Genomic DNA, 21,469 nt, shown 5'->3' on the forward strand with positions numbered 1-21,469 from the left:
ATTCCATTAATGCAACTCTAGGGCTCTTAAATCAAGGGGCTGAGATGAGGATGTTCCAAAGATCTTACATATATGGTATCTCATGGTTGTCAGATGCCCCCTATATGCCAGATCATAAGGATGAGCTACTCAGGTGCTCTAAATAAAGGACCTCATTAATCCTTAAAATTGCCCTTGTAGTAGGTAACACTAATGCAACTTTATAGATGAGAACATTGGACTGAGAGAAACCATAGTTAAAATAAAGGCATATTCCATCTAGACAGAGGCAGAGGTGAGATTTAAGAGTTTTAAGCCATTTTGTCTGGCTATAAAACCCACATTTTCTTTTCAAAAAGGAGTGTTTAAAAAGAAACAAAGTTAAGAGCATAGATCACCATAAGGGCCTTCTTTTTTTTCACTTAAGGGAAAAATTTCTTGAAAGAGTCCATCACTAATAGAATATTTAAATTCTAATGTTGGCCCGGGCACACAAAGGTATGATTTAGTGAACTTTCTGTTAACTCAGGTTCATTCTACTTTGGAGAGACTTCTAAAAACAATAAAGGGACATGACCAAGGGGCTTTCGAACCCCCTCCACCTGCATTGCAAGTTCTTCTGTCCAGAAACAGGAGATGGAAGGCAATGTTATGAATGTTTTTCCAGGTTAATTTTTAGAGAACTCAATGCCACAAATAAATCTTTCATAAGACAGAGGCTGATAAGATTAAAGCTGATACTTTTCCAAAATGTAGATACTTAATATAATATTCTTGACACTTCCTCTGTTGACTGACAGCATTAATTCATAGTTGCTATGATTGATGAATTTGGAAGCTAATTTACTAGGTATTATATGGGAAAGTCAATTCACTAAAAAAAGTACTTATCTTTCCCAGTAAGGGAAAAATTAAAAATCTCTTACAAATTCATTAGTTTCAGGAAAAATAAAAGTCTTATGTGATAGAAAGAAAAAAATCTAAGAAAGTCAGTAATTATTATCCACTCACATGTATTCATTTTTTTTGTTTAAGCAACACTTATTGAAAACCTATGCCATGCCAAGAAAACATAAAGAATCTTCATATAATACAAAGATAAAGAGGAATTGAAAGGGTTGAAGTGGATGGAATCTGAAGGCTTGCTTCTCTGTTGTTGCTTTGTGAGTTGGGCAGTCTGTGAAGGGATGAGGTATTATACCTCAGGAGTCCAGGTTATAAACCTGGTTCAGCTACTAACTGGCTGTGAGCACTTGAGGAGGATATTTCTACTCTTTTCTCTATTTGTCTACAAAAGGACAATGATAAAACAGATTATCCTTTAGGCTCCTTTTAGTGTGGGCATTTCATGGAACTGAGAGTGGGACATGTGGGGGACAGTTCAGGCTGGATGATAGGTAGATACTTGATGAGTCGTGCCCCAGCTCCACTCTCTAATTATGTGACTTTGAGACCATTACTTCACCGCTCTACATTTTAGTTTCTTCAGCTATAAAATCAGTAGATTAATCAAACTACCCTCTAGAGAAGTGATCAAGATTAAGTGAGGTAATACATTTGAGACTCTACCTAGATTATATAAGCCTTTCATAAAATCAATTGTTTTCATTGTCATGATTATCATTCCTACTTTTACTTCAGTGTCATAACTTCTCAGATCTGAATTTTAAAGTTTATAATTTTATTACAGTGTACTTTGTCACCGAGTCCCATTATTAGTTTTTTTTTTAAATAGTTTGCTCTTCTGAAAGCAATTTTGGTTGAAATTTTATCCGTATGTCTAATTTGGATCTGGCATCAGAGAATGGCTTGGAAAAACAGGAAAAACATTAGAACACAAAGTGGGTAAAATGTAGCTATGAAATTAAATGTGTTTTTTTCCTCTTTCATTACCTGTATGATGCTCCCCATGAGGGATGCAGCCACAGCCATGGAGGTACATATCACACCAAATAAGATACCTGAAAGGATAAAAAAACCTCATTACCATCGCCCAACCTGGCTTTGTAGGGTTGCTTTAGCTCCTGCCCAGAACTCCCTCTGATGCAAGCCCAATCGGAAGGGATGTCAGTAAGAACTGACCTCAGCCATCACAAGCCCCAGGAGGAGCATTTAGGAGATTTTTCTCCCTGGAACATGCTATCTTAGGTCAGGTGGAATGAGCTGGAACCTAGTGTCAAGTAGTTTCCTATGGAAGACTCAAGAAGAAAGCTGTCAGATGAAAGCAACATGAAACCGTGGGAAGGCCATTCATCAAGGCTGATCCAAACAGTGGGAACTAATTCCACTTTGACCAACAAACACTCACCTGAAGAAGTTACTAACTCCTCTGGGATTCATATAGTTTTACAGCTTGAAAAGCATTAAACATTTATACATTTTATCTTACAAGCTTTGCAAATCTGGACAGTCTTGCTGGTTGTTTCCCTAAGTGATTTATTCATACTACCCTCATGGCCCTTGGCATATAGCATACTGGGCTATTTGTTCACATATCCGTGTTGGACAACCACCAGAGCCCTCAGGGTGCCGTGCTCTGAAGCACCTCGCACGGTGCTTCTAGTACCACAGGGTCTTGTTGCATGAATCAGCATATATCTCTTAGTCATTTTTTAAAGATGATGTCTTTTTTAAATCATCATCTTTTAAAAAATAATTGTTTTAGTACATCTTTGGTCAAAAATCACCTTAAAAGTACATTTCATACCCATTATAACTCATAAACTAAACAAGAGAGGGAAAGAGAGACAAAGAGGTGGAGCTAGACATCCATGGAAACACAATGACAGAAACAGAGAGAAAGCAATTTTGCTCATTCTCTTTGAAATTCTCTGTCAGCTAAATATCTAGATCAGTTCCCAATGACTATTAATGCAACTTTACTGAATATGGACCATGTGTCAGGCACTTTACCAGAGGCTAGTACTATAAAAGGTCAGAACTTGATTCCTGCTCCAAAGATCTCACATTCTAAAAAGGAACTGCATGTTAAAAAATTAATATATCTAGCAGTGCCTGATACATAGCAAATACTATCTGTTTTCTATTATTATTATTATTGTTCTTATTATTCTATGTCAGGGTTAATACATGATAGTTATGATGCTTATTATCAGCAAGTCACTCAAAAGGAAATCAGGCTAACATCTTTTTATATTGGATTTTCCAGCTTCTCAATAAGACACAGAAAAAGAAGGAAACTCAGAACAATACTAAAAGCCAAGTTTGATCAATAAATACATTTCAGAATTCTAAATTTGTTCCTATTACATTTAAAGATGATAATTAGATTGCAGAAAACAATGTTTTCTTTGATTCTGTATTGCTTTATGAATGAGGACTTCACCTACCTGAAGAAAATGACAGGACATGTTTTCTCTCTACTACTGATTATCCTTTGGTGCACCAACAGTTACATATTCAAGTGAAATAATCAGCAGCCATCCCTCAATCAGGGGTTCTACCTTTTTTTGTGCTGACTAGAGAATTGATTCAACCTCTCCTGCACTGAATACTTATACTTCAGAAGAGTGCTATCAATAAGAACTGCAAGGCAAAGCAGTAAAGGTGAGTGGGAAAGAAAGCTCCACAGTTGCAGCTAATGTTGTGGATTGTGCCAGTGCTACATCAGCTCAGAGGATCAGACAATAAACCATGGGAATAAAAGAAACTTGTACTCAATCCAGCACATTCATAAATATCTGCTAGAAATTGGGAATTGTACTGGGAGTAATGCCCATCCACCTGCTGTTAGCTCTAACTCATTATTCAAGATAAGTAAATAGACAAAGGCAATTTAATTAACCAGCTGACAAACATGTGGTAAGGTGTTGATCTGTCCTTGTTCAAGCATAAATCAAAAGAAACAAATCATATGAAATTCATGGCAAGTGCTGTCAAACAAGGGAATAAATACATTCACCTAAATGCTCAAATAAATACTACACTTTCTGGAAATAATTTACCTTAATGACCAGAAAAGAAAAATACTTATAAACTCTTTGGCAAACTTAATATAACATAAAAGTATACAATCTCAATGAAGCAAACAACAGAGAGGGCAAGAGAAAACCAATGAAATGAAAAGAAATGAGATAGGGGGCACCACCAATATGTTAGGTAAAGATGGATCCAGGTGTGATAAGGAAAGACTACAAGGAAATAAAAACCATGATAGTGGACCAAGCACTTCCACTCTTAGGTACTTTTCAAAAAAAATAGATTGTATAAAAGTATTCATAGCAGCTTTATTTATTATAACCTCAAGTTGCAACAGCCCAGGTCCACCACTAGAAGTAAAAGTTTTAAAAAAATCTGTGAGAGACCCTGACCAGGTAGCTCAGTTGGTTAGAGTGACATCCTGTTATGTCAACGTCACAAATTTGATCCTTCATCAGGACACATACAAGAGTCAACCAAGGAATGCATAACTAAGTGGAACAACAAATTGATGTCTCTCTCTCTTCCCCCTTCATTCTCTCTCTTAAAAAAAAAGCAAACAAAACTCACAAACCTACTCTATATCCATACAATGCCATACTACTCAGTAATGGAAAGCGATGGACCATGAATACATAAAACAACGTGAATAAATCTCAAATTTGTTGAGTGAAAGGAGTCTTACAAAAAAGAGTGTGTACTGTGTGATTCCACTTACATGAAATGTGAGAAGAGGTAAAACCAATCTATTGTGGAAAGTATTTGGGGGAAGGGGAGCAGGGATTGGCTGGGATGAGCAAAAGGAAGCTTTCCAGGGTTATGACAGTGATTTATGTCTTTAGTGGTTGGTTTGCACAGGTGTGTGAAGTTGTCAAAACTCAGCAAATGCATACTTAATATCTGTCCATTTCATGCAGGTAAACAAATACCATATGATCTCACCTATAAGTGGAATCTAATGAACAAAATAAATTAATGCACAAAATAGAACCACAGGCATGAAAACATGGAGCAGACTGAAAGTGATGGGGGGAATCATGGAAAGAAGGGGAAGGGACTAGACAAGAACATGTATGAATGACCCACGGACATGGACAATAGTGTGGGAATTGACTTTGGGAGGGGATGGGTGGAGGAGGGCTAAGGGGAAAAAATTGAGACAACTGTAATATAATAATAAAAATTATTTTAAAAAGAAAACTGTAAACAGTTACTTAATTCTAGTTAATAATATGCATCTAAAAAACTAGGGGAATGTATTTAAATATGATGGATTATTAAATGGATAGAGATCTAAATGGATATGAGGAAAAATTAGTTTAGAAAAATGTTAATGGATGATATATATATAGGAATTCATAGTAAAAGGCATTAAACCTTGTTGCATGATACAATTTTTATAATAAAATTTAAGGGGCAAAATATAATAGCAGAATTTAAATGATTACAGTTAAAACTTTACTTTGTGGAGAATTCAGAATTAACTGAGGGAAAATTTTTCTTAAAGTATGAAGAGTTAAAAAACAAAGCTATTGAAATAAGAGAAAAACTGAAAAATATAAAAAACAAACAACCTAAATTTGAGAATAAGGAGAATAAAGCTACCAATATTAGTAGGCAATGACCATACTTACTAGAAAGCCAATTAAAATTTGGAAATCAACAATAATTGGGTAAATGGAAGGATATATGCTTTATAAGACAAAAACAAAAAGCTACAGCTTTTCCGCATTGATTATACACAGTTTAGGAGAGATGGAGAAAGCATCTCATTCACAACATCAATGGAAGAAGAAGAGGAAGAAGAAGAACAAAAGAGGGGGAGAGAGAGGGGAATAAGAAGACATCAAGGAGGACAAGAAGGAGGAAGAGGAAGGCATGAATATCATTAATATCTAGGATCAAAATTATTATATTATTAAATGGAAAAAAATTAATGCTATTGTTATATGTAAATCTTACAAAGGTGTCAATTCTTCCCAAATGCATTTTCAGATGTAATGCAGTCCCACATGGGAGAGTGCAGTTAGGTAACATGCAATACATTTTATTTTAAAGTTATGCTGAAAGAAAAGCTAAACATAGAGAGCAAATTTTCTTGTAAAAAAAGTAACAATAAAAACATTTTTTAATTTTAAACTAAAAAAACAGGTGACAGAATTAGACAGATATAATTTTATTTTAAAAGTTTATATATTTTTCCAAATTACCTATATTTCCTATAATAAGTAAACAAGAAATTATCTGTTTATACTTAGAAGTCAGTTGTATAAAACTATAATTAAGATAATAGGTATTATAATAATTATAAATATAATATACAATCACACAATTAAGCAAGGAGAAATTATTCTTTGAGGTGATATTGCTGGGAGTTTGGCAATAAAGTATTTAGATTTATTAGACAAAGTGCCTGGCTGTAGTGAGCAGAATAATATCCTATACAGAGGAATTAATATGATCAATACATAGCACAATCATTTCATAGCATAATCACTAGATATTGAAGTGATGAGTCCAGAATGTAGGGCAAGCACAAAAGAGTGCTGAAAGTAAGGGCGGTGAAAGGTGAGCTAGCTGGCCATGCTTTCCTGGTACCCTGCTGGTATCTTTGCAAGAGTAAGAATCTGCATGTGAGTTTCCTTACGTATCTCACATGCTTTTGTGCCTGTGTTCTGAATAGCACATGTAGGATTCTGACATGTACCACACACATACATTTCATGATATGGGATGGAGATTCACTGGCTATACCTACATAAGCCTTTACTGATCCAGGTGCTCAGCTTGTCGGAGAGATGGGGAAAACAGCTCTTGACAAAATCCTCAAAGGTCACTGTTGCTAAGGCATTGATGCTGGCAGCCACGGTGCTACAGGGAGAGAAAAGTGAGAACACGGTCCAAGCTAAATAAAGCTAAGCCACCAGCCTGCCCTGTTTTCCAGGGCAAATAGATAAGGCAGCACTCTGGGACAACAGATGCTGACATACATCCTCATTCTGGAACTCCAGGGGAACCACATGTCCTGTCTACTCGCTCTTCAGAGCTGCTTCTCTGCTTAATGCTCTTTCAATTCTCCCACAGACTCCACTGAACAAGCTAGATTTTCCTGTTTTAACTCCCACTCATTTCTCTTAACAAGATGTTAAATGAGTTATCAAGCAGTAGCAGAGAGATTGCATGTGCACATATGTGTGTGTGCTTGGGTGTGGTGTGATGGCGGGCTTAGGTTAGACTTGAAGCAAGATGCAGAGACTATCCTAACTAAGGTGTCAGTTCACTTTGCCATTCATTATACTAATTAATGCATTAATAACATTCATGCATCTGTTTGTTCATGCTGGATACTAGGCATATAATAGTGAATGAGCAAAGATCTTCCACTTGTTTTGGAGGCAGGGACATTTAACAAGCAATTGTGTGATTGATTAACAATTGTATAAACTGTTATGAAGGAAAATAACAAAGTGCTAAGATAACATGTCTTGCAGAGACCTAAACCAATATGAAGTTAGGAGATTTTCACCTTTGGAAGTTATGGTTAAAATAGGAACTGAAAACACCCATGCAAATTGAGAAAAAGATGTTCTAGAACAAAGGGAAAATTACATTTAAATGTCTGAAAGTTTGTTGCATTCAACAATCTGCAGCCATCAGAGCAGCTAGCCAGCAATCAGTAAGGGGTTAAAGGACAAAAGATAAGGCTGGAAAGGTATCAAAGACCTAAATTTATAAAAGCTCTGACTTTCCCATTAGAATTCAGTTTTATGGCTCTAAAACTCACTTAGGTGAGAGAGGACCTGAAAGTTGTCATTTTCTTTGCAGAATACACAAAAGCTTATTGAATTCCTTATAGAGGCCAGGAATATTTCAGCTAGTAGAATAGATAACTATGTAAATTCACATGAACCAAAATCACAACCACAAACAAAAGTTCTAGAAAACTAACAAGATGTTGAACAAAATCTAGCCAACCATTTGTAAGTTTTCCGTTGGCATTCATTATTAGGTCTTTTGTTATCCTCCAATTCACATTTGAAGACTTGTTATAGCTGTGCCAAATGTAATAAAGAAAATTGAAACTTCTTTTTTTTGGTAATGCTGGATAATAGTAACTAATCTTAGCTGTGGGTTACTTCAGTTGGAATAGTTCCAAGGGTCCATCTTATGCATTATTTAATAGTTCCATCCCTAAATGATAGATATAGTAAGTACAAACTTTCTAAGACCCATTTCTGGGAATTGAAACTCTAAGTATATATCATTCTTATTTTCCTGAGAATCAAGGCCTGGTATATGTTCCCTGCAGCTTCATGGAAGTCAAGTAAGGAAAGCAGATGATCAAATAAAAGGAGCACCCATGCTCCCAACACGCATGTCTCAGAATTAATTACGTGAAAATTGCAAATATCATAGTTAACCCTTGAATCCATCGTGAAGGAAGGAACAAAAAGCTGAATTTGGCCCAGAAGGATCAGATTTTTAGAACTTCTGCTGGGTTGCTTTTGCAGTCAGTTGTATTAATCATATGTCGATTTCTCAAATTATAAAACTGCTATAAGATGGTAGAAAGTTTTTTTTCCTATCTCTCCACCACTATGTCTTTATCCTATTCTTGCCTTCCCCTTTGCCTAATCCAATACTCTCCTGAACATTATAGCAGTAATAGTTTCTCTATGATATACACTCCTAAGGGCATCTCTTTCTTGGAATCTTTAAGGGGTTTAATCTGTTGACAGCTGTATTTCAGGAGTCTGAAGAAAGGCGGTCATGGAGTAAGACAAAAAAAAACAAAGAGCACTCTCTGGAAAGGCTAGTGCCACCCCTGCTTGTGTGTGATCCTCCAGTACTCATTGGTTCCATCTTTAGTTTCCTCGAGGTCCTAATGCCAGCATCACAGGCAACACCACCTTGTGTTGCTAATTTAGAATTCTGAAAAAACAGAGTAAAATACTCAACAGTATGCTAAATTAAAATTACATTAGCAAGTTGCAGTCATTATATGGATTCAAGAAGTTTCTAGTTTGAAAATTTGTCAACACAATATCAATATGTCAAAGCATAAAAATTTTCAAAGTATCTATTTTAAAATTTCCAAAATTTTACCAAAATTCAATATCCTCCTTTGTAAACATATTTCCTAAAAGTACAATAAATGTATGCATTTTTGTCTTTTTTTACAATTTTATTAATTTATTTAAATATTTAAAAATGTATATATCTTTCAAATCAAAATCTAAAATCATGTTTAATGATAGGATCCAAGAAATATTCCCTTTAAATTACATAACAAAACAAGGATTTTTGCCATTCCTCAATTATCATTGCCCTCAAAGCACAGTTATATGTGAGAATTAACATAGAAGCATACTTATTTAAAAAAAGAAAAACACAAAAATATTTGCAGATATGATTTCAGTACAATCAAGTCCTAAAAAAATTAAAATAATAATTGAAAATAATTAGGAAAAAATAGATATTGAGGGAACTTCTGCAAAAGAAAGGTAATTAATAATTATGAGCCTCACAGTTTTCAAATCATATTTTAAAGCACACTTGCTAAAATTATTAGAATTGGCATAACTGTAGACAAATAGATCAAAAGAATATAAAAAGGAATCCAGAAGAAGTCCTGAACACATGGGAAAATGTAGGATGTACTAAAAGTGACTTTTCAAATCAGTAGTGAGAATGGTTTTTTTTTTTTTTTGGTTTTTAGTGAAAAAATAATGGGACAACTGGTAACTAACAGAAAAAATATGGGTCAGAAACTCCATTCCTCATGTCACATGTGTAGTCTAGATCATTTAATAATTTTAACATTTAACAAAAGCATTAATATATTAGAATAAAATCTGTGTGATCATTTATAATCATGGCATGGGAGCCTTTCTGAGAAAGATATTAACTAGAAACTGTAATGTGAAATAATTGATTAATAAATATGAAATAAAATCTCCATATACTCAAAATACCATTAATAAAGCCAATGCATAAAGAACAAATGAGAAAAACAAGACATGTCAAAAAGTATTTTCGGATTTATAAAGAGGAAAATTCAAAAGAAAAAAAAATTCCTGGGTAAATGAATTGGTATTTTTCAAAACAAACAAACAAAAGAAAATGAATGACCAATTAAATTAGGGAAAGGTTGTCAATCCTATTTATGATGAAGGGAATTCATAGTTAAATTAGTTAACATTTTTCAACTATCAGGCTGACAAGTTTAACAGTGTCATAGTACTCAATATTGATAGTAGTGTGGGGAAAGAGTTACACTAGTGTTTTCTTTTCAGTATATAAAATAGTACAAATTTTTGGAAGTTAATTTAGCAATGTCCATGAAAAGTTTTAAATAAATATGTATTTTGACACAGTAATTCCACCTCTTATAATGTAGCCTACATATATCCTTGCACAATTTCAGAAAGACATACAATGTGGTGTGCTATGTCCTGCCAAAACTCTTATATTGGAACCTAATTCCCAATGTACAGTATTTGGAGGTGGGGCCTTTGACACTCAATCAGACCATGAGGGTGGAGCCCTGATGAATGGGATCAGTGAGAGACCACTAACAATACTCGATGGAGAGCTCCATCCTCCCTTCTAAGGTGTGAGGGCTCAGCAAGAAGACAGCCACATTTGAACCAGAAGGTGTGTCCTCACCAGACATCAAATCTGCCGGTGCCCGGATCTTAGACTTCCTAGCCCTGAGAACTATGATTAATACATTTTCATTGTTTATAAGCCACCCAGTCTGCGGTATTCTGTTACAGCAGCCTAACAAACTAACTCATACGCATTGTTAGTTATGCTTTACATCAAAGGACTGGTAGATCAAACAATGAATAGGGTAGATCTACAGATACAGAAAGATTCTTAAATTATATTAATTTAAAAAATGGAATAGTATAAACAATGTGATCTCTTTCTTGTACACTAAAAGGTACATATGTTCACATAAGTGAAGACATGTTCTGATTTGTTAACAAGAAATTACTAACAGTGGTTAATTTTGTGGGGTGGGTCAAGGGATTTGGAGGATAAGATATAGTTTTTACTTTTGTCCTCTGATACTGCTTGAATTTTGATCAATTTACTATGATCAACTTACTGATCAATTTACTATGTTAAACTTGGCCTTTAACCAATCCTGTAATTGATCCTGTGCAGCAGAGTTCCAGGAAGGGAAATAAGACTTTTCTCTCTAGCCGAGTCTCTGGTTCTTAAAGGCAGTAGGTCTGGCTTAAAGGAAAGTAATGACACTACCTTACTGCTTTAGTGCATTGCCCTTAACACTGTTGCCCCTACCCTTGTCCAAGTCACTGTCATTTCTCACTTGGATGAAGACAAATGCTTCCTAACGAGTCACTCACTTTTACTGCTCGGGCTTTTATTGTAAGCCCTTCCCCACACAGAAAACTGAGTCTTCGATTGTATGACATTACTCACTCCTATGTTTTGAACCTTCTAATGTCTTCCCACTTAATTTGAAATGCAAACTCTACCATTTCATGATCAGATGCCTGTTTACGTGTTCAAACTCATCCCCATCTGCTCCCCTCCCAGTTCCTCAGCTTTAACCCTTCTGTTTGTTCCTGACATTTCCACACAGTTTCTTTTCCAGGGGCTTTGGAATTTGCTCCTCCCTCTGCCTGTAAGCCTGCATGTGCTCTTCATGGAGCTAGCTGCTTCACATGCTTCCAATCTCATCACACAAGTCACAGACCCAAACAGGGGGCACCTAAAGATGCTGTCTTAAAAACAGAATCCCCCAGGCCTCACCTCTCTCTAGGATATCACTCTGTTATTTCCTTTATATTATTTGTCATGACACTATATCTTGTTTATCTTGTCCTCTTATATATTGTCCACTTTCTATGTCAATTAGAATGCAAACTCTATATGAGGGCAATGCCAGCCTTGTTCTCTGCAGTATCCCCACATCCCTGCCATCACCAATTGTGCCTGGCATAACATAAACCTTAGAATAAAATCTACCTATGGAGGGTGGGAGTTGTTAGCTGCCTCAGTGCGCTAGTGAAAATGGGGAGAATGGATTGCAAAGGATGGATCTGCAGATATACATCGTGGCTGGATGGCAAATGCTGCCAGAGTGAGCTGCCTAGTGTAAAGGTGGTGTGCAATTGTGGGGTCAGTTGCCATTAGACAGCGTTAGTAAGATAAAAGAAAAGTTTAATGTGCAGGCACACCTAGGTTTATGTCCTGCCTCTGCAGTTTCCTATGTCCCATGGGTAAGTTGTCTGCCTTGCTAAATGTCAGTTTTCTTATCTCTAAACTGATGATATTGTGAGCAAAGTTTCATTCTCATATATAGTGTAACAACTAACAAGCAAACACAAATAAAGCATTGAGCAGCACAAGTTGACACACAGTAAATACTCGTTAAATACTAGTGATTTACTACCACTATCACCCAATCACCCTTGTTGCACTGTCATTATCATTGCAGCAGAGTGCTGTCAATGCACTAACCTCAGAGTTCCACTGAAGGCACAGGACACAAAAAGTCCTGGCAGTCCAGGCATTGAGGCAAATATCTCCATGACAAAATATGGCATCAGCTGATGAGGAAGCAAACAAGATAGGGTTAGAGGTCTCATCACCAGTGTCTGAACTGTGCAAATGTAGCTTTTTAGCAAAAGGAAGTGAAAAAATACACAATTAATATTAACAGAGGAGTTTGCATGGACTTAGGTTGTTACATACTAGCAAATGAGGTTATGACCAATCCAATTCCATGGACCTGAGGTCCCTCTGTAGGGAAGGGGGAGGGGCAGAAAAGAGACAGAAAAAAGGGCTGGACAAACTTTAGGAAGCTCAGAAACTTTAAAAATGTTTCTTTTGTTTGCAATGTATGATATTTTCTTATCTGTTTACCCTTAAATTTAGTAAGTAAAGCATAGAAACAAATGCTTAAAGCAGGTCTTCAAGAAATCTAGGTGCTATGGTTCTACTTTGTAGCCTGATTTGTGAGAGAGAAGCCCCATAAGATAGGGTAAGACAGTGGAAGATATGGGGGAAGACAGACGAGATGACTGGTCCTCCTGAACATTTGTCTACAAAGGGAATTTTTAAGAGAATGTTTAGTGGAGTACATCGGGGTGATACTGTTTAAGCTATGATGAGAAGACATGAGCTGAAGCATTAGAGGAATATGGGTCATTTTGTTACATTTGAGACCAAAGCACCATTAATCAACCTTGAGATGTCTACAGAGAGTTGAAAGGTAGCTTTGACAACCAAACCCTTTAGTTCAATGTTACCTTTCTTTGTCTGCAGCCTTGCCCTAGCTCCTGGCCTCATCTTCAAGGACAAGGTGAGGTACCTTTTTTATTTTATATGTCTAATCCCTCATATTAGAACCTAAGGTGTGGTGATATCACCCAGGAGGAGAGAAAAGAAATGTAGTCTTTTGGTCCACGTGGAAAAAGAAGAAGACCTCACATTACCCATCAATGGCTAGAAGCACACTCATTTTAGCTGTTCCCAGGGGCCAGACAGAAATATGTACCTGGTCCGGTGCTGAGACAATGCCAGAAGTCCAAGGGTCACAGTCTTTGAAGTAGCAGTACATGATTAAGCCAGAGAAGACAGCACAAAACAGAATGATCCAGAGACCCAACAAGTTGAAGTACAAGGCTCTAGAAAAAAACACACAGGTCTATTGGTAGCCTCTATTACATATTACAAAAACTCAAGGTGAAAGCTTTTTTGGCCTTCTTGCTTTAAAATAAAATGTTACAGCCTTCAAGAATTATTACATTTTATACTTTTGCTCTTGTTTTTGTTTGAGAACATTACAGTTTTAGACTGGTTACAAAATTTGATTGAAGTAGATTTGATGGATTTTTTTTAATTGGGAGTTTTTCTGCAAAGTCTCAATGTGTGGTGTGAAATCTATTTTCTTAAATGAAATTTCACATAACAACCACTCACGTATAACTTCAACTGATGCCCCTCCCAATCAATTCAGGAAACTGTCAAAAAGCCAACTTACATTTTAATATATTTTCTTCCAGAGGAATAAGAAAGTGAATGCAGACACAGATAAGTTTTGGAAATACTCACTTTGGGGATTAATTCAGATGAAATGTGAAGTTGACGGGTTTTTTCATTTGTTTGTTTGTTTGTTTGTTTTTGAGAAAATAGAAAGTGTGAAGAGCCTTAAGGTCATTTTATCCATATTTTTGGGAGCAATTTGTTTTATTCTAGAGCACATAGATATGCTTAATTATAGTTATGCATATGATTTTGCAGCAGCCTATGGTTATTTTGTATTTATTACTGTCATGTGAAAGTAAAAAACTTACTCATTTTCTCAATCTGAAAATAGACTTGAAAGCAGGCTAGCTTTGCAATGCCTGAGAGAATAAAAAGTCTCATTCTGGCTCTAGTGGCAGAGGACCAGGAGAGAAGAACCAGACATTTTCTTGGACCCAGTCATTAAATGAAGGGAATTAAGTGCATCCACATTCAAGTGTAAGGAGCACACCTTCATTTCAAAGTCCCCTAAAGCCTGTGCTGTATAGGTATACCCAACTTTCAGAAAGCCCTGAAATCTAAGTATTCATTATTGAAGCAAATATATTCAATAATTATCCCATTGATTAGTTTCTATGTTACATTATTTACATTAGCAAAGAGTCTTACCTCAAAAGCTATTCTCTTGGGGATAGTCTTACAATGTTTATCTTTGAGTTTCATTTGTTTTTGTGTGTGTGGAGGGATTGAATTAGAGATAGTCTTTTTGGAATACACTTGATACATAAAGTGATTGATACCTATGAATTGCATTGGTTGTATTCAGGCAAACTCTCTGTGCCAGCTTCTTCTGAGTACTTGCAGTACAGCAAGCAATAAGCACACAGAACCCACATTCATGGAGATGATATTCTTGGACTGGAGCCAAGCAATAATCTCTGACATGAACTAAATGAATGAGATTATCTTTGAGTCACATCTAAGATATAAGAAATATAAAGAAAATAAACAAAGGGAATGGGAATAGAAAGTAAGTGTGTGTGTATGTGGATGTACTCATCTTAGCAGGGAGATGGAATGGTGCTGGGGAGGGACCTGATAACCGGTATCAACTCCTCCTACCCTCAGAGCACCATTTCCTACAAACAGGCCTAGCGTATAAGTTCTACCTTCAACTCTCGTTTATTTTAAAGCAGAGTTTTAAATGAATTTTAATTTTATATGAATCTTAATATCAAAGACATATTTGATGTTAATACATTTTCATCAACTCAACTATTTGATCAAATGATGATCATGTGTTTAGAGAGTTTGTTAATATTATTTATTATTCTCAGATATAAATAGGTTGCTAGGAATTGCTGAAACACTAGTAATGCTTTCACTTCTTTCTTCTGAGAATGTGTGAAGCAGATAAAGTGAAATATTCACTTTTAGAATTTAAGTTACAAATTGGTGAACCATGTCCAAGCAACTTCATTTCCTTTGGTTGAAATAAGAAAGTGTGCATTGAAAGTACTTTAAAGTCAGTTGCAGAAATATTCAGTGACTCTTTCCTGCTCTAGGAAAAGTCAAAAGCACCCGACAAGTCAGGGATGGCTGGAACTTCAGAACTTTGTGTGCATTGCTACACACAGCACCTAATTTAACCCTGTCATTTCTCAATAAATAGAGGCAGAAAATGATGGAGAACAAAGACAGACATACTATTAAGTTCAAATCCCAGCTCTAATAATTCCTTGCTGGAATGGGAGTAATAATACATACCTCAAAATATTGTTGGAAGGGTTAAATGAATCTTTCTGTTTCTCTTATATGCACACAGCATTAGGAAGCATTAATGAAATGCTCAATAAGGTAGAGAAAATGCAGAAATGTTTTTATTAATAACTTACAGCTTAGCATGCTTTTCTGTTTTGCAAGAAATGCATCGCTGGATGGTTGACTGATTAACTCCATAGACTCCGAGCCAGGTAAAAGTTCCTCCCACTGATATTGTCCAAAAAGTGTGTCGCCTGAGAGGGTCTATATCAAAGCTACAAGGCAGAGAGAAGAGAGTGAACAAAGACTTTTTAGGGGATTAGGACATGCAGCTAAATCTTTATAAAAGATGAAAAAGTAGCATTGAACATACTCAATTATGTTTAGTCGAGATCCATTTGCTGATAGCTCTAACACACTGTGAAGTCCACCAACTTGAGCTGATCCTTGAATGAGAACTGTTAAGAAGCCCACAATCATGACAACCATCTGAAATGCATCTGACCACACCACTGCTTTCAGTCCTCCCTGAAATGGAGAGAATGGGTGTGAGTTCTCAACGTGAAGCCTACAATGCTTCCAACTCCATTAATATGATCTATGTGTCCTTCCTTTCTTCTTTCCTCCTCCCTCTCTTCCTTCTTTTTTCTTCCTTCCTTTCTTCTTTTTTTCCTTTCTTTTTTTTCAGCACAGTTGCTCAGCACCTTTTATGTGCCATGTATGATGTTAAGTATGGGATTAAACCAGACAGATTTCTTCCTTAGTTTCTGAATTAACTCCCTTAACTTCCTTGATAATCCAGTGGCAGAAGCAGATACTAGACAATAATATAGCTTTTAACTTAAAATTGTGGAAAGTACAACTTAAGCATATGGCATGGAGTCCTGATCTGGTCTTAAGAAAGTGTCATGGAGGCCTGGCTGGCGTAGCTCAGTGGATTGAGCATGGGCTGCGAACCAAAGTGTTGCAGGTTCGATTCCCAGTCAGGGTACATGCCTGGGTTGCAGGCCATGACCCCCAGTAACTGCACATTGATGTTTCTCTCTCTCTCTCTCTTTCTCTGTCTCCCTCCCTTCCCTCTCTAAAAAAAGAAAAATAGTGTCATGGGAGCCAAGCTCTGAAGAGCAAGAGGGAATTTGCCAGGTCCAGAGAACACAGAGGACAGGGGAGCAGCGAGGAGAAGCAAGGAGAAGCATGGCTGCCTGAGGATGTAAAGGAAAGCTAGACTATACCGACTGAGGGATATGCAGAGTGCCCATAGGGAGGTTGCTGAATTTGCTAGAGACCAGAACACACAGATTATGACAAGGCCACCTAAATGATTTCTTAAGAGCAATAAGAGAGCACAAAACACATTTATGTGATGAAAACTTTGTTCGTTCCACAGTAGTTTCAGTGGTAGTTGGGTGGACAGTAGATTGCAAGGACCATAGCAGAACAGGAGTGGAGAGAGCAACTCAGGGTTTATTTTAGTTGCCCACGTGACAACAGGTTGAAATAAGGCAGAGATTGAAAGGACTTGATGGATTTGAAAGATATTTGGGAGGTAAAATCAACATAGGTTGTGATTAACTGAATATAAGTGAGGGGGAAATGAGGATAATCACCCAGGCCTGGCTTGTGCAACCTGAGATTTCTTTTTGTAAAGCTAGAGACAGTGAATAAATTTTGGAAAGCTGAAATGGTAGAACACTTAGAAGAAGAAAGAACTAGGAAGGTATGATAGATTCTGGGTATTCATGGAAATAGGAGTTTTAAGAGCTACAGGATGGTCAAATAGTGGGTTGAGTGAACCAGAATTTCAGGAAGGTGGAACTAACAGCACAACACAGGGCAATGTGATTGGCAAGAGGTTAGGGAGGTGCTTAGAGTTCCTTGGAGAACCTGAAAGCAAACAAACAAACAAACAAAACAATATCTGAGCCCTTTACCCAAGGATTCTGAATAAACCGAGGTCTGGGGTAGGAATCAGTCCTCAGTGTTTTTTGAAAGTTCCCAAGTGATTCTAATGTACAATTCTAGTTGAGAACATGTGGACAAGAAGAAAAGAGGAAAGAGACTGGTGGAATAACCCAGGTATAAAATCCCGCAGCACCTTGGTGAAGGTGGAATGAGCAAATTGTGAAAGATTAAATGAAGCGATGTACTTAAAAGAGCTTTGAAAATTAATAGCACTGTGAGAATGAAAGGATGTGGTATTTTCAATAATAAAAAATAGAATTATCTTCCCCTGTTACTCCTCCAGAGTGTCAAGAACTTCTGTGAAAAGATGACAGGCTTCACCTTCATCTTCATCTTAAGAAGAAAGATGATATTAGGGTTGTCCCATCATTTCTTTTGAAATTACAATTAAAATACAATTTTAAAATACACTAAAATTCATGCCAGAGGGACCTCATTTGTATATTATGTTAAGATTCTGATTTGAAAAATAGTTAGTTTCTTAACTCCCACTTCCCAAAGAGTAACATTTTGATTTCCTCTAAAGACACTGAAACTTCCAAACTGAAATCTCAACATCAGAGATAGTGATATGAAGACAAACCACTTTATCAAAAGTTCATTAAATGATAGGTTATAACCACCCTGAAAACTGCTCTGACTCTATGATTCCTCCACATAGCAAGACACACACCTACATGCATGTGTGCACACACAACCACATACACACACACCACTAATCAGGATTGTGCCATAGTATCCCTAAGTATTTAATCTATCTGTGCTGTTTGACATCCAGTGTTTACTAGATTGCATACCCCTGAATGGCAAGTGTCACTTCCTATTTCCTTAATCTCTTCCCACCATTTGTTTTAGGCCAGGCAGCCACAGGGTTACCAGTGTAAAGAGTCCGCAGTATGTCCCAGCAAAAGTGTTAGACATAAGCCACCCTTTGGTGAGACATGGGAGCCTCTAACCTGGCTACGGAGCAGAGAGAAGGAACAGGGGTGTGGTGGGAAGGGATTAGATGGGTGGATTTATTCACAGAAAGAAATGTTTCCAGCACTAGGCTAAGAAGCTTATACTTGATCCTGTAAACAATGGGAAGCAAGAAGAGAATTAGTTGCCAAGTGGCTTGAAGAAATGGATGTTTCCAGATTAATCTGTCAGAGGCAGGTAGGGTGGAGGGAAGCACTGAAACCAAATAAGAAGTAATAGAGTTAGTTCATTTTAGCTTATTCTGGTTATTAAAATATCCAGACTTGTTTCTGACATGTTACTTTTGGGTTTCTATTTGTTCTATTTTCTCTATGCTTCCCCTCCCCACCCTCTTTTCTTCTCTTGCTTAAATCAGTTGAAGTTTTCTTTAGTTATTATTTTAATTCCATTTTTTCACTTTGATCATTTCATTTAAATGAGTCCCCATAAAATTTTTAATTTAGAGTCTAAATTTAAGAAATGTCAATTCAAGGCTTATAAAATCTTTAAGTCTGGTTAGTCTCTTTCTGATTTTACACACTACTGTTGTTCAGCAGGTGATTATTCTTTTTCTTAATCCCCAAATTACATGTAATAATAATAATTATAATATTTTTAATATTATAAAATGTTATATGTAATTAGATGTTACATAAATTACACTATACTTTAAAACTATTATCATTAAGTACCAAAAATTGTTTGGCTAGACTTTCTAAATGTTTATTATTTTATTATCTTATTACTTTTTTATATAAAACTTGATAAATTTTTCTCTTCCCACAGCACTTCCTCTAGGTTCTTCTCAAGTGAAGATATTTTAGTGGTAAGTTCTCTTGGTTCTTGAGAGTTAGCTCCTGAAATATTGGTTTGCTAAATACACAATTGTAAGTTGACAATTTTTTTCACTTCAGTGCTTTGAAGGTGTTAATCCACTATTTCTGTCTTTCACTATTGTTGCTAAGAAGTCAGCATTTAGTACCCCTAGCAGTGCTTCTCCTTATCATTGCATGAGCAGGTATGTCAGAGCAACTAATCTCAGATAATGCCAGATGCTTAAGGAACAGGAGCCTATTTTTAACCTGGGGAGGAGCTGTGTGTCTGGAGTAGAATGGTATGGTAGTGGAGATGGAATGGAAACAAGCTAAGATAAAACTTTATAGTGTAAACAAATGGTGGGAATGCAAGTATGAAAAAAAAATAGGGGCATTTTTTAATTATATATTCTCATGATATATATTCAAAAAGTATGTGGTATGCACCTAATGCCAAAACACATGCAGGTCTACTACATGATAACATATCAAGTACTTGATTTCTCTGTAAGAAGGAGGAAAGAAAATCCAATTATCTGGGATCCATTGCCGTATTTCTAACTGGTTACTTATAGCCTTTGGATTGTATATGGTGGCAATGACGCAGGAGAAGAGAGATTCCCATTGCAGAGCATGGCAAATAAGAGGTGCTCCATGAATGTTTGTTGAACTAAACTAATTGTAGCAATTATATAAATATGTTGCCTACACCACCAGGTCCCTTAGTTAAAGACTGAGCATGTGTAAAGCCAAGTCCATAAATAAGAGACAGAAGCAAGCTGTGGAATTCTCAGGTTTACCAAATGCCAGCCATCCCTGATTATTCACATATGCATTTCATATTTCTCAACCATTAGACAGTGAAGTATAAATTCTACTCATGGTGTAGAATCACTATTAATGAGCATTTTTTTTTCCCAGAAGTTGCATTTGGTCACCTAATCCTCTGATCAAGGAGGTATTTTATTCATTAAGTGTTCTCTTAGCTGTGGCTTTCTCAAATGAACTCAGAGCTTAAATTCCACTAATGGTTGATACCAAAAATGGTTTTATATAAAACAACAGCACCTTCCTCAGGAAAGAGTAACAGATAAGCTAGCATACTTGTGTTTAATTTCGGAATAGCTGTTTCTGCTATATTTAGAAGCCCTGCTGCTGGAGATTTGCCCTTATCCTGTATTAGGAGATAGTGCTAAATACTTTTTCACAGCTAGGTACATACCAGAGTACAATAGAATGTGCAAACAATTCCTGTTGCAAACACGGAGCCCCAGAGATCAAACCCAGTCACTGCAAAAGGAGAAAAAATATTGAAAGAAGTTTTTCTGAGAAAAGCAAAAGAGCAAGCTTTACAAGGGAAAACATCAGTATTTTTGTCAGTGTTCTTTGTAGGCAAATGAAAATAAAATTAGAGTTTTTTCTTAAATTTTCTCACTTCTGATAAGATTATTATATTATTATCCATTAACCCAGTTTATACATTTCACATAACGTTAAAAGTCAAATTTTTCCTCCTAAAATTCTGGAGGTTGTGATCTGCACCAAATACTTGTGTTTGTTTATCCTTAACAAAGTTAGTATGAATACTTTGAAACCAATTAAACATCAGCCATGAACTGATATTTCTCAATATAAATAGATACTCTAATTCAATGGAATATTGAGAACTCTCAATCTGATAGGTATCATTATGAAATTTATTTCACTTCTTTTCCCTTTTTGTGTCCAGGATTCTATTCTCTCAAAGGGGTCAAGTATCAATTTTGAAGTAATTACTTCAAGCACATTTTATTTTTGTAGTCAGATTATCAACTTCACGAAAGCACTGAGAAATCACCATTTGTATAGGTGACCTTATTTAGTCATGTGTCTATACCATACCAAACCTGCTGGCATTACAGTGATTACAAAACAAAACAAACAACAATTAAATTGTGTGTGTGGAACCAGGTGAGCAAAACCAATCATTATTTGCAATACTTTCAAGGTTCCATTTTGAGAGCTTTATATCGTGACTCCTACAGTAATTCAGAGCAACCTAAAAACAG

General features: G+C 36.2%; 1 protein-coding gene across 1 annotated transcript in view; it reads right to left on the bottom strand.

Annotated features, from left to right (window-relative positions):
- Positions 1-21,469, bottom strand: part of SLC5A12 (solute carrier family 5 member 12) — a 40,084-nt gene that overhangs the window by 11,428 nt on the left and 7,187 nt on the right. Inside the window, exons 4-10 of the mRNA XM_045825129.1 lie at positions 20,644-20,711; positions 16,061-16,215; positions 15,822-15,962; positions 13,457-13,586; positions 12,418-12,506; positions 6,677-6,789; positions 1,873-1,940 (exon numbers count right to left, since the gene is read on the bottom strand). Of these exons, the coding sequence (XP_045681085.1) occupies positions 1,873-1,940; positions 6,677-6,789; positions 12,418-12,506; positions 13,457-13,586; positions 15,822-15,962; positions 16,061-16,215; positions 20,644-20,711 (764 nt within the window). The remainder of the gene's footprint in view (positions 1-1,872; positions 1,941-6,676; positions 6,790-12,417; positions 12,507-13,456; positions 13,587-15,821; positions 15,963-16,060; positions 16,216-20,643; positions 20,712-21,469) is intronic.

Source organism: Phyllostomus hastatus, unplaced genomic scaffold (genome assembly GCF_019186645.2).
Source record: "Phyllostomus hastatus isolate PE091 unplaced genomic scaffold, TTU_PhHast_1.1 phas_scaffold_585, whole genome shotgun sequence".
Classification (NCBI taxonomy): Eukaryota; Metazoa; Chordata; class Mammalia; order Chiroptera; family Phyllostomidae; genus Phyllostomus; species Phyllostomus hastatus.